Here is a 12,881-nt window from a genome sequence, read left to right on the forward strand (position 1 = left end):
CAAAGCAAAAACAGGTTAAGAAATTTTTGCTAATTTATTACAAATAAAAAACGGAAATATCACATTTACATAAGTATTCAGACCCTTTACGCAATACTTTGATGAAGCACCTTTGGCAGCGATTACAGCCTTGAGTCTTCTTGGGTATGATGCTACAAGCTTGGCACACCAATATTTGGGGAGTTTCCCACATTCTTCTCTGCAGATCCTCTCAAGCTTTGTCAGGTTGGATGGAGAGTGTCGCTGCAGAGGTATTTTCAGGTCTCTCCAGAGATATGAGATCGGGATCAAGTCCAGGCTCTGGCTGGGCCACTCAAAGACATTCAGAGACTTGTCCCGAAGCCACTCCTGCGTTATCTTGGATGTGTGCTGAGGGTCGTTGTCCTGTTGGAAGGTGAACCTTTGCCCTAGTCTGAGGTCTTGAGCACACTGGAGCAGGTTTTCATCAAGGATCTCTCTGTATTTTGCTCCATTCATCTTTCCCTCGATACTAACTAGTCTCCCAATCCCTGCCACTGAAAAACAACCCCACAGCATGATGCTGTCAACACCACGCTTCACTGTAGGGAAGGTGCCTGGTTTCCTCCAGATGTGATGCTTGGCATTCAGGCCAAATAATTCAATATTGTTTTCTTCACATCAGAGAATCTTGTTTTGTCATGGTCTGAGAGTCCTTCAGGTGCATTTCGGCAAACTCCAAGCAGGCTGTCATGTTCATTTTACTGAGGAGTGGCTTCCATCTGGCCACTCAACCATAAAGGCCTGAATGGTGGAGTTCTTCAGAGATGATTGTCCTTCTGGAAGGTTCTCCCATCTCCACAGAGGAAATCTGGAGCTCTGTCAGAGTGACCATCGGGTTCTTAGCCAACTCCCTGATCAAGGCCCTTTTATTTATTCCACCTCTATTTAACCAGGTAGGCCAGATCACCTTTATTTAACCAGGTAGGCTAGTTGAAAACAAGTTCTCATTTACAACTGCGACCTGGCCAAGTTAAAGCAAAGCAGTGCGACACATACAACAACACAGAGTTACACATGGGATCAACAAATGTACAGTCAATAACACAATAGAGAAATATATGTATAGTGTGTGCAGATGTAGTAAGATTAGGGAGGTAAGGCAATAAAAAGGCCATAGCGGCAAAATAATTCCTGTTTACTGATAAACACCAACAGTAAAGAACTAGGTTGGTACATTCCTGTTTACTGATAAACAACAACAGTAAAGAACTAGGTTGGTACATTCCTGTTTACTGATAAACAACAACAGTAAAGCACTAGGTTGTTACATTGTTTACTGATAAACAACAACAGTAAAGAACTAGGTTGGTACATTCCTGGGAACTGATAAACAAGAACAGTAAAGTACTAGGTTGGTACATTCCTGTTTACTGATAAACAACAACAGTAAATAACTAGTTTTACATTGATAAACAACAACAGTAAAGAACTAGGTTGGTACATTCCTGTTTACTGATAAACACCAACAGTAAAGAACTAGGTTGGTACATTCCTGTTTACTGATAAACAACAACAGTAAAGCACTAGGTTGTTACATTGTTTACTGATAAACAACAACAGTAAAGAACTAGGTTGGTACATTCCTGGGAACTGATAAACAAGAACAGTAAAGTACTAGGTTGGTACATTCCTGTTTACTGATAAACAACAACAGTAAAGAACTAGGTTGGTACATTCCTGTGAACTGATAAACACCAACAGTAAAGAACTAGGTTGGTACATTCCTGTTTACTGATAAACACCAACAGTAAAGAACTAGGTTGTTACATTGTTTACTGATAAGCACCAACAGTAAAGAACTAGGTTGGTACATTCCTGTTTACTGATAAGCACCAACAGTAAAGAACTAGGCTTGTACATTCCTGTCTACTGATAAGCACCAACAGTAAAGTACTAGGTTGGTACATTCCTGTTTACTGATAAACACCAACAGTAAAGAACTAGGTTGGTACATTCCTGTTTACTGATAAGCACCAACAGTAAAGAACTAGGTTGGTACATTCCTGTTTACTGATAAACACCAACAGTAAAGAACTAGGTTGGTACATTCCTGTTTACTGATAAACACCAACAGTAAAGAACTAGGTTGGTACATTCCTGTTTACTGATAAGCACCAACAGTAAAGAACTAGGCTTGTACATTCCTGTCTACTGATAAGCACCAACAGTAAAGAACTAGGTTGGTACATTCCTGTTTACTGATAAACACCAACAGTAAAGAACTAGGTTGGTACATTGTTTACTGATAAACACCAACAGTAAAGAACTAGGTTGGTACATTCCTGTTTACTGATAAACACCAACAGTAAAGAACTAGGTTGGTACATTCCTGTTTACTGATAAGCACCAACAGTAAAGAACTAGGTTGGTACATTCCTGTTTACTGATAAGCACCAACAGTAAAGAACTAGGTTGGTACATTCCTGTTTACTGATAAACAACAACAGTAAATAACTAGGTTGGTACATTCCTGTTTACTGATAAGCACCAACAGTAAAGAACTAGGTTGGTACATTCCTGTTTACTGATAAACAACAACAGTAAAGAACTAGGTTGGTACATTCCTGTTTACTGATAAACACCAACAGTAAAGAACTAGGTTGGTACATTCCTGTTTACTGATAAACACCAACAGTAAAGAACTAGGTTGGTACATTGTTTACTGATAAACACCAACAGTAAAGAACTAGGTTGGTACATTGTTTACTGATAGACCACAACAGTAAAGAACTAGGTTGGTACATTCCTGTTTACTGATAAACACCAAAAGTAAAGAACTAGGTTGGTACATTCCTGTTTACTGATAAACACCAACAGTAAAGAACTAGGTTGGTACATTCCTGTTTACTGATAAACACCAGCAGTAAAGAACTAGGTTGGTACATTCCTGTTTACTGATAAACACCAACAGTAAAGAACTAGGTTGGTACATTCCTGTTTACTGATAAACACCAACAGTAAAGAACTAGGTTGGTACATTCCTGTTTACTGATAAGCACCAACAGTAAAGAACTAGGTTGGTACATTCCTGTTTACTGATAAACACCAACAGTAAAGAACTAGGTTGGTACATTCCTGTTTACTGATAAACACCAACAGTAAAGAACTAGGTTGGTACATTCCTGTTTACTGATAAGCACCAACAGTAAATAACTAGGTTGGTACATTCCTGTTTACTGATAAACAACAACAGTAAAGAACTAGGTTGGTACATTCCTGTTTACTGATAAACACCAACAGTAAAGAACTAGGTTGGTACATTCCTGTTTACTGATAAACACCAACAGTAAAGAACTAGGTTGGTACATTCCTGTTTACTGATAAACACCAACAGTAAAGAACTAGGTTGGTACATTCCTGTTTACTGATAAACACCAACAGTAAAGAACTAGGTTGGTACATTCCTGTTTACTGATAAACACCAACAGTAAAGAACTAGGTTGGTACATTCCTGTTTACTGATAAACAACAACAGTAAAGAACTAGGTTGGTACATTGTTTACTGATAAACACCAACAGTAAAGAACTAGGTTGGTACATTCCTGTTTACTGATAAACACCAACAGTAAAGAACTAGGTTGGTACATTCCTGTTTACTGATAAGCACCAAACAGTAAAGAACTAGGTTGGTACATTCCTGTTTACTGATAAACACCAAAAGTAAAGAACTAGGTTGGTACATTCCTGTTTACTGATAAACACCAACAGTAAAGAACTAGGTTGGTACATTCCTGTTTACTGATAAACACCAGCAGTAAAGAACTAGGTTGGTACATTCCTGTTTACTGATAAACACCAACAGTAAAGAACTAGGTTGGTACATTCCTGTTTACTGATAAACACCAACAGTAAAGAACTAGGTTGGTACATTCCTGTTTACTGATATACACCTGGTCTTTGTTCTGGGACTATGGATGCATCCCAATGGTTCCCTACTCCCTATAGAGTGCACTATTTAGACCAGAGTTCTCTGTGGGTCCAGGTTAGCGCACTAAAAAGGGAATAGGGTGCCATTTGGGTCTCAGCCTGTGAGTAGAGTAGTAGTGTGAGGGACTGCAGGTAGGTAGGCTACGATGTCAGACATTGATTGAGGTCTTCATCGCCCCCTGTCTGTCTCAGGGAAGTATTACCACCATAGAATAAAAGATACCACCAGCTGAGAGACAAACATTACACCAGGCGTAGTATACTATTCACAATACTTCAGAATAATATATTTCCAAGTGAGAATCTCCAACCAAGATATTATTAAGTGATAATAGGCTATAGCCATTATGGACATGAAATATGGTTTTATCATCAACCTCAACAAAGGATCACTAGGACAATGGCTCTATGTACTGTACATCTGGAAACTCATTCTTCTACTGGGAAGCAACACATATAAACTCTGTGTGGAGTAGAGATGCATCAAATCATCTGTCAAATGGTGGTAATAACAAGCCTGTCTGCTCATAGTGGCAGCAGTAGATCACACCAGTTTGTGCACTGGAAACTTTCACTGTGGTGTGTAAAAAGTTACCACGAATATACTCTGTGTTTCTGTCAATGGCTTTTTCGACTGGGATTATCATAGTCTACACACAATTACACCAAACAACAATATGTCTCGGACAAGTTGTCTCACGACCCCACTAACACAGTCATACATTTTTTTTCTACAGACGAACAATACAATTATGAGGGCTATAATAGCGGAGCTGTACCTGGACGTCAGAACATACCCCGACACACTATTCCGTTATTCCGTTATTGGGGAGAACAGTAGGAAGAACATACCCCGACACTCTATTCCGTTATTCCGTTATTGGGGAGAACAGTAGGAAGAACATCTGTGCCATTACCTTTCACTTGAGCAGCAGAAGAATAGGCTAATATTCGGGAAGATAGACGAGAAGGTTATTATCCTTGTCTACAGATTAAACAGTGTTCATCCATAGAAACGCTCCAACGTGTGAAGTTCCATAGACCCTCTCTCTCCTCTCTCCGGCTGCTGTTCGGTGTGATATCCATCTAGAGACCGCTTTAGTCCGCGATGACAGCGGAGCAGAGCAGGGTGCCACCGCTGACGGATAGCTCCTCCCTCCGCCTTCCTTAATGTGATGATTTGTGGGAATAGAGAGATCCAGCCAAACACACAAGCGGAGAAGAGAACAGAGGAAATCTATTTGTTAATCATTGTAATTCAGTCACTGAAGTCTATACTGTGAAAAGAGAGAATAACGGCGAGGTGTGACACTGACGAAGATTTATCTCTGGTTGTGAGAATAAGGCACAAAATAGCAGGCCCAAATGGAATAGCCCTATATTCTGGATAATAGACATTACATTTGTATATATATATTTATTTAAAGCAATCGGCATATCATAGCCTATCTCTGAATAAAGCCCCACAGTGGCACCAACTGGCGAGCTGCAGGAAAATGTCTCTAACTTGTTTTATCATGGAAATAAAAGCAATACTATACGGTCAAATTAAGTCTCTAATATGCTATCATTTTTCTCTATGCTATTTGTCCATAAAGGATATTGAGTTATATTCTATTCTATTGTATTATATTATTTGCTTTAAGGATACATTTCCTAGGTTATTAGTATAGATAGTTAGTTATATATTTTTTAATTTATTATTAGTGTGCATTTGTAGCTCAATATGACTCCTAATAAATATGCTAATGTAACATTAATCACCATTTTTTAACGTGGTCAGGACTGAAAACTACTATTCCCAGAATCCTCTGCCATCACATGACATGCGTGACGGAGACCAGTTTGTTTCCAAGGAGCTGAAGAAGCTTATGGGTTATCGGTGCTGACAGGCTAATTTACGGGTTTTCTCCTCCATTTCAGCTGTGATTCTCTCGTAAATTATACAAAAACCAAACGTTGTTTTCTTCCTAAGGGGTCTGATTGATGTTTAACCAATTGATTCAACGAGGGATCTCCATTCAGAATGGTATCACTGGCAACTCTGGGCTGAGAGTGAACCCGTCAAATTCTTGTTGCTCGGACACCTGTCGCAATGGCACAATGACAGAGCAATTAAATAACAACGAAACTCTCTTTTCTTTCGAACTATTGGTGGAATATATCAGAATAGACAAAACCAGAAAATGTCTAAATTGTTCAGATGAATTAGCCCTCGGTGTGAGACTACTGGACTTCCCAACTCTGCTCATCTATCAACCAGAAACGTCTACTCCACTGCTAGATCAACGGCACCATGAGGACGAGGACATTGAGAAGGAAAACCAGCTCTATCAAGCCCACGACACGTTTAAATACCCTTTCAACAAAGGCAAGTCGTGTTTGTTCAAAACCCACCTGGACTCCCTCCACACCCACCTATCCAACACTCCTCTCCATGCCGTGGTCCTGGATATGAGGGGAGAGGTTCCCACGTTGATAGGCAGCTCGCTGGTGTCTCTGGTCAGGTTGATAGACTGTATCAGGTGTGATGTGGAGGTTCATGGTATCTCCTCTCCCTCTTCCCAAGGAGAGAAAGGACTTGTTGATTTATTTAATCTCATGGGAGAGAAAATAGGTGTTCTTTCTTTGAGATATAATCTGTTCAGTCTGGGAAGTAGTTCATTACCACATATACCTGATAACAGGGTATTGCCAGTTGGTATTACACACGGGACGGAATCTATGAAACCAATAGAACATTTACAGGTCGATCGTGGGAAAGGAACGATGCAACCACTTGACTTGGACATTGACAACAGGCCTTCCAAGGTCCTTTGTCAGAATATTGATATAAATGACAAGCCCAGTGAGATAGTGGTGTCAGAAGCACGGCAGACTGTTCCAGTTTCAACTGGCACTCAAACAGAACATTCTAGAAGCAAGCAGCATCACCGAACACTCAGAGTGGCTGCTATCGATGAGGAACATGATGAGGGAAGCCTCTATGTTCAGCCCCCATCTCTTTACTACAGCAGTTCTGTAGAACAACAACAGGAGAATGAACCAGGCCACTTAGACATGGAGTCTCTCAGGGTAGAGGATCTGGACTTGGGGAATGAGGAGACACCTGATGAGACACAGGTTCCTGCTACAGACCACAGGTGTAGACAGAGACAGGATGTGGTTCTGGAGTCTAGAGGCAGGGAAGAGAGGGGACAGCACCAACCCCAGCAGATGGCATCTATCTTAGGGGAGGCTCTGAGACCGCTCCCTCTATTGAACACCTTGCTGGTTGAGCTCGCCCAGTTGAGTGGACAGAGTCAGACCCAGCTACAGCAGCTCTTTTCAGTCCACCCCAACCTAGCATGGATCTACAGGCCACTGACAGAGCCTTCTAATGGACAGGTATGATACTGTATGTACATTGTGTTGTTTATTCTGTCTGTATATTTGTGTCTATTGCTGGCATTTAGCCAAGTCAAATTCTGTGTATATGTGAATGTGTTTGGTGAATAAAGGTGATTGTGATTCTGACAGGCAGACTGGCCTCAGTCCCAGGGCCTACGAGACACCACAACATCACCACAGAGAGGCAGGCAGTCTCCTTGCCCAGTGGTTCCCGAACTATGGGTCGGACCTAGCCCCAGAGTGAAGAACAGGCCTCTTCAGGAACAATGCAGCACTACCACACAAAGTTCTATCAGAAAAACAAACTGGGAGAATACAATGAGTGGCAATACAGTGTCCAAGTCCTCTCCTAAGAAGAAGTTAGGTTTTGGAATGACAAAAACATTCCGCCTAAGAATGAAGCAGGTTCAACCTTGTGGGATGAAATGCCACCTCCATGAGTGCAGAAAGCAACAGACAGACAAACAGACACTCAAGACCAAGGGTCATAGCAGGAAGTCCAACAACACTAACAGACAAACGGATAAACCTATAGATGGGAGGAAGCTACTCAATAGGAATGATATTCTAAATGAGGACATTGCGACTTCGATAAGTAGCCTAGACAGAGACCGTGGACGGCAGGGAAACATCTCAACAGGAACCCAGCAGGAACTAACAAACACATTCACAACTAGTGTCAATGCAGAGGATTTTTACTGTAAGAGAGATGACTCCTCCCAAAGATTACCAAAACAGAAACCATCATCCCATTCCAAGCAGGACAGTCACAGTAAACTGTGGGTGCATATTCCCAGTGTTGATCACACAGAGGAGGTGTTACGGAGTGGAGAGTACGACCATGGTGACTCTGACAGCAGAGGAGACGGGGATGAGACTCCAAGAGGCTCCAAACCCAGACCACACCTTTTAGACTCTGGCCACAAGCCCCACATGTCAGACACCAGAAGAAGCCCCAGACTCAAACACCCCCACTCAGCCTCCAGCAGTGATAGGTTGGACAGTGTGGGGGCAGTAGAATACCTGGATGACTTCAGCAGTCTAGACCCTACTGATGGTGACGGGTTCTCACCTTCAACTGACCTTCTCAGTAGCCCTGAACCTGTTTCATGTAGGACTAGGGGGAGGAGCGCCGAGCCTGTTGGGGGTGGGAAGACTAGGGGGAGGAGCCCTGAGCCTGTTGGGGGTGGGACCAGGGACAAGACGAGGAGCCGAGTGTCAGGTGACCATAACTCTGACGGCTCCAGTGTCTCAGAGAGAAGCCAGAGAAGAAGAGTGGCTCCGCCTCTTCCTGTTCCTGTTAAAGCTGAGACGTCTCCCCAGCGCTCCCTGATGAACACACACGTCATCAGACCTCGTATCCAGGACTCAGTCCTTAGCGTCTCCTCTGACAACAGTGTTGGAGACACGCCTGCATCCATACACTCAGTCCGCTCTAGAACTCAGCTGGCAGCAAGACCTTGTAGTGGAGGAGCCATGAGGTCTGGTTCTGGGGCTAGAATAACCTCAACTAACAGGCCTGGTGGCACTTGGTCTCAGGGAGCCAAGGGGTCTTTCTCTGAGAGTCTTAGAGCATCAAGCCAACTCAGTGACATCCATACTGGCTATATCCCCAAAGAACCCACGGACAGAGCACCAGACAGGGGATACTATGTAGACACCCACACTGACTCCATCCACACTCAGAACAGTAGGACAGACAGGGGATACTATGTAGACACCCACACTGACTCCATCCACACTCAGAACAGTAGGACAGACAGGGGGTACTCTGTAGACACCCACACTGACTCCATCCACACTAAGAACAGTAGGTCAGACAGGGGGTACTCTGTAGACACCTGCATCTCTACTGACTACAACTCCTCACCCGAGTCCCACAAGGCTGAAGATATAGAAGAGGAGCTAACTGAGGAGGCAGGAGAGGAGCTAACTGAGGAGAGAGGAGAGGAGCTAACAGGAGGCAGGAGATGAGATAACTGAGGAGAGGGGAGAGGAGCTAACTGAGGAGAGAGGAGAGGAGCTAACTGAGGAGAGGAGCTAACTGAGGAGGCAGGAGAGCTAGCTAACTGAGGAGGCAGGAGAGCTAGCTAACTGAGGAGGCAGGAGAGCTAGCTAACTGAGGAGGCAGGAGAGCTAGCTAACTGAGGAGGCAGGAGAGCTAGCTAACTGAGGAGGCAGGAGAGCTAGCTAACTGAGGAGGCAGGAGAGCTAGCTAAAGAAGCTATAGATGAACTGGGTTCTCTGGGGTTCAGTAATGAGTAGCAACATGTCTCTGAGCTGGTAGTTAATAAGCTCCCTGGATACACCTTCTAGAAGACCCACATGAAGAATGTGCTTCCTAGGGACAAATGTATCAAGCATCTCAAGGTAGTGCTGCTGATCTAGGGTCAGATATGCCCTGTCCATATGATCTTAATTGTGATATTAAAGGCAAAACCAGTTCTCCTACTCTAATGCTGTGTTTACACACTAATTGGTATTTTCACCAATCAGATCAGTTCTGAAAATGATCTGATATGAAAAGATCCTAAGTGATTGGTCAAAAGACATATTAGTGGAAAAGATATCAGAATTGGGCTGCCTGTGTAAACACAGACCATGATGCTTGATACAAATGGGCCCTGACATAGTCCACATCTGGTTTACTGATAGAGCAATGGTGTGGAGACAGATATTGTTAGTCATTCTGAATTTGGACGGGCGGGATACTTCCATTTTAATATCTCATTCTGTACGGCACTAGACTAAACTGAATGTAATGTTGTATCAATCATTCATAAATTCAAAGGGCTAATTGAATAATTTACTTCCATGTTAGACTATTAACTGTGTGAGCGGGTTTGGGAATTCCCTAATATGAATACGTTATCAAAAAGCAAGACTGTTTTAGTTTAAAATGTCTTTCCCAAGTTATTAAAAGGCTTCTGTTTTATCTATACATTCAATTGTGAAAATAATTTAAATGTGTGTTGATGAGTTACATACTACTTAAGTTGTGCATGGAAATACCATTCAATATATGCAAGTCCACAAGGCTACTACACAATGCCTAAGGGAGCAGGTAGAGAGATATGTTGATGCCTACCCTCAGTCATGGATCTCCTGAATACTAAATACTATGGGGATATGTTTGAATTGACTTCGAGCAAGGGGGGTTTCAACCTTTTCTTACCCTCTCCTAGGCAAACCGGCAACCCAGGGGCCATTATATATTAGCAAAAACAAATTGTCTTATTATCAAGTGAATGATTATAGAAAACAGAAGTAATCAACATTTTAAAATGAATAGATTTGGTAGATAATTGTTCATTATTTTGACCTCCACACGTTATAATTGTAAGAGGAAGGGTAAACTCTAACATAGCGTATTATATAGAAAGGTAACTCCAAGTCTAAGAGCAGCTGGTTAAACAAAGGTTAGCCATGTGTTGGCAAAAATTAACGTCCAAGTCAAGAAAGCTGACCAGTAGTCAGTGGCACTTACTGCACTGGTAGCCTATAGAGTCCCACGGTGTTCTAATACCCATAAAACCTACTGGTCAAACACAGAAATGGTTCCAATTGTCTTTCCACCAAACATTTTTCACTGGGTGAATTTGTTTGGTGAAGGCTTATCTTGGCGTGACATTTTGAGTAACGTGTAATTCTCGGACAAGGTGACTTTTATCAATATATTCACCTCAATTTATTGTCAAAATGTTGAAATGCTGATTAGAAACAGAGAAGACCTCAAGAAGACTACAAACTCCCGCAGAAAGCTCCTGTACATGTTCACCAGCGTGACCAGAGGCCTTGTTTACCCAATCCATGATGAATACATGTGCTGTATTGAAATTCATTTAATAAAGTGTTGAACATCTTCCATCTCCTTTCTCTGTCTTAGCTAGCCACTGACTACAATTTAGCTAGCTAGTTGTTTAGCTAGCTAGCTAATTATGTTGTACAGTATTACTTAGCCTAGATAATTGTTTGTGCAGTATGTTGACTTTGTTGTCTATTTCAGAATTTAAGGCATTTTTCAAGGATGGGGAGAAGAATGTGAGAAGTCTGGCCATGTGGAGAAGACCACGAGAAGTCTGGCCATTTGGAGAAGACCATGAGAAGTCTGGCCATGTGGAGAAGACCATGAGAAGTCTGGCCATGTGGAGAAGACCACGAGAAGTCTGGCCATGTGGAGAAGACCATGAGAAGTCGCCATGTGGAGAAGACCATGAGAAGTCTGACCATGTGGAGAAGACCACGAGAAGTCTGGCCATGTGGAGAAGACCACTAGAAGTCTGGCCATGTGGATAAGACCACGAGAAGTCTGGCCATGTGGAGAAGACCACGAGAAGTCTGGCCATGTGGATAAGACCACGAGAAGTCTGGCCATGTGGAGAAGACCACGAGAAGTCTGCCATTTGGAGAAGACCACGAGAAGTCTGGCCATGTGGAGAAGACTGCTAGAAGTCTGGCCATGTGGAGAAGACTGCTAGAAGTCTGGCCATGTGGAGAAGACTGCTAGAAGTCTGGCCATGTGGAGAAGACCGTGAGAAGTCTGGCCATGTGGAGAAGACCGCAAGAAGTCTGGCCATGTGGAGAAGACCACGAGAAGTCTGCCATTTGGAGAAGACCACTAGAAGTCTGGCCATGTGGAGAAGACTGCTAGAAGTCTGGCCAGGTGGAGAAGACCACTAGAAGTCTGGCCATGTGGAGAAGTGCAGCTATAGTGAGGACAACTTAGCGGTTTGGTCAGGGCCAGCAGAGGGATAAAGCTTGTGTCTGAGTATATCGATTTAAGTTCAAGTTTGAGCATCTTAGCATTACAATGTATTCTATATAGCTGTCATCAGTCAACAAGGAAAGAGACACTGAATCAATTATTGCTGCTACTGCTACTACTGCTGCTACTACTACTGCTACTGCTGCTGCTGCTGCTACTGCTACTACTGCTACTGCTGCTGCTACTACTACTACTACTACTGCTGCTACTACTATTACTACTACTAGTACTGCTACTTCTGCTGCTACTAATACTGCTACTTCTGCTGCTACTACTACTTCTACTACTACCACTACTACCACTACTACTGCTGCTACTGCTACTACTGCTACTGCTGCCTCTACTACTACTACTGCTACTTCTGCTGCTACTAATACTGCTACTAATACCACTGCCACTGCTACTACCGCTACTACTGCTGCTACTTATACTACTTCTGCTGCTACTACTGCTACTACTGCTTCTACTGCTACTACTACTGCTGCTGCTACTAATACTACTTCTGCTGCTACTACTGCTACTACTACTGCTGCTTCTACTGCTACTACTACTACTGCTGCTACTTATACTACTTCTGCTGCTACTACTGCTACTACTACTTCTACTGCTACTACTACTGCTGCTGCTACTAATACTGCTACCTCTACTACTGCTGCTGCTGCTACTAATGCTACTGCTACTAATACTGCTACTACTGCTGCTACTAATACTGCTACTACTGCTGCTACTACTGCTGCTACTAATGCTGCTCCTACTACTGCTACCTCTACTACTGATA

At 42.8% G+C, this 12,881-nt stretch overlaps 2 protein-coding genes across 5 annotated transcripts in view; one reads left to right on the forward strand and one right to left on the reverse strand.

Annotated features, from left to right (window-relative positions):
- LOC112238626 (signal-induced proliferation-associated 1-like protein 2) overlaps positions 1–5,268 on the reverse strand; it is a 341,137-nt gene extending 335,869 nt beyond the window's left edge. For 3 of the 4 annotated variants that reach the window (XM_042305703.1, XM_042305704.1, XM_042305702.1), the window contains exon 1: positions 4,866–5,268. The gene's annotated coding sequence lies outside the window, so the exon portion shown is untranslated. The remainder of the gene's footprint in view (positions 1–4,865) is intronic. The other variant, XM_042305705.1, reaches the window with a different exon arrangement.
- Positions 5,269–5,764: 496 nt separating this feature from the next.
- On the forward strand, positions 5,765–9,312 carry map10 (microtubule associated protein 10). Its single transcript, XM_024386333.2, has 2 exons — positions 5,765–7,335; positions 7,468–9,312. Exons 1-2 carry the CDS (start codon positions 5,935–5,937, stop codon positions 9,310–9,312), a joined length of 3,246 nt encoding a protein of 1,081 aa, XP_024242101.2. The 5' UTR covers positions 5,765–5,934.
- Positions 9,313–12,881: the final 3,569 nt, after the last annotated feature.

Source organism: Oncorhynchus tshawytscha, linkage group LG24 (genome assembly GCF_018296145.1).
Source record: "Oncorhynchus tshawytscha isolate Ot180627B linkage group LG24, Otsh_v2.0, whole genome shotgun sequence".
Classification (NCBI taxonomy): domain Eukaryota; kingdom Metazoa; phylum Chordata; class Actinopteri; order Salmoniformes; family Salmonidae; genus Oncorhynchus; species Oncorhynchus tshawytscha.

Coding starts and splice junctions, on each gene's coding strand:
- map10 (XM_024386333.2), top strand. CDS start 5,935: ATGTTTAACCAATTGATTCAACGAGGGATCTCCATTCAGAATGGTATC. Junction 7,336..7,467: donor CAGAGCCTTCTAATGGACAG/GTATGATACTGT, acceptor TGATTCTGACAG/GCAGACTGGCCTCAGTCCCA.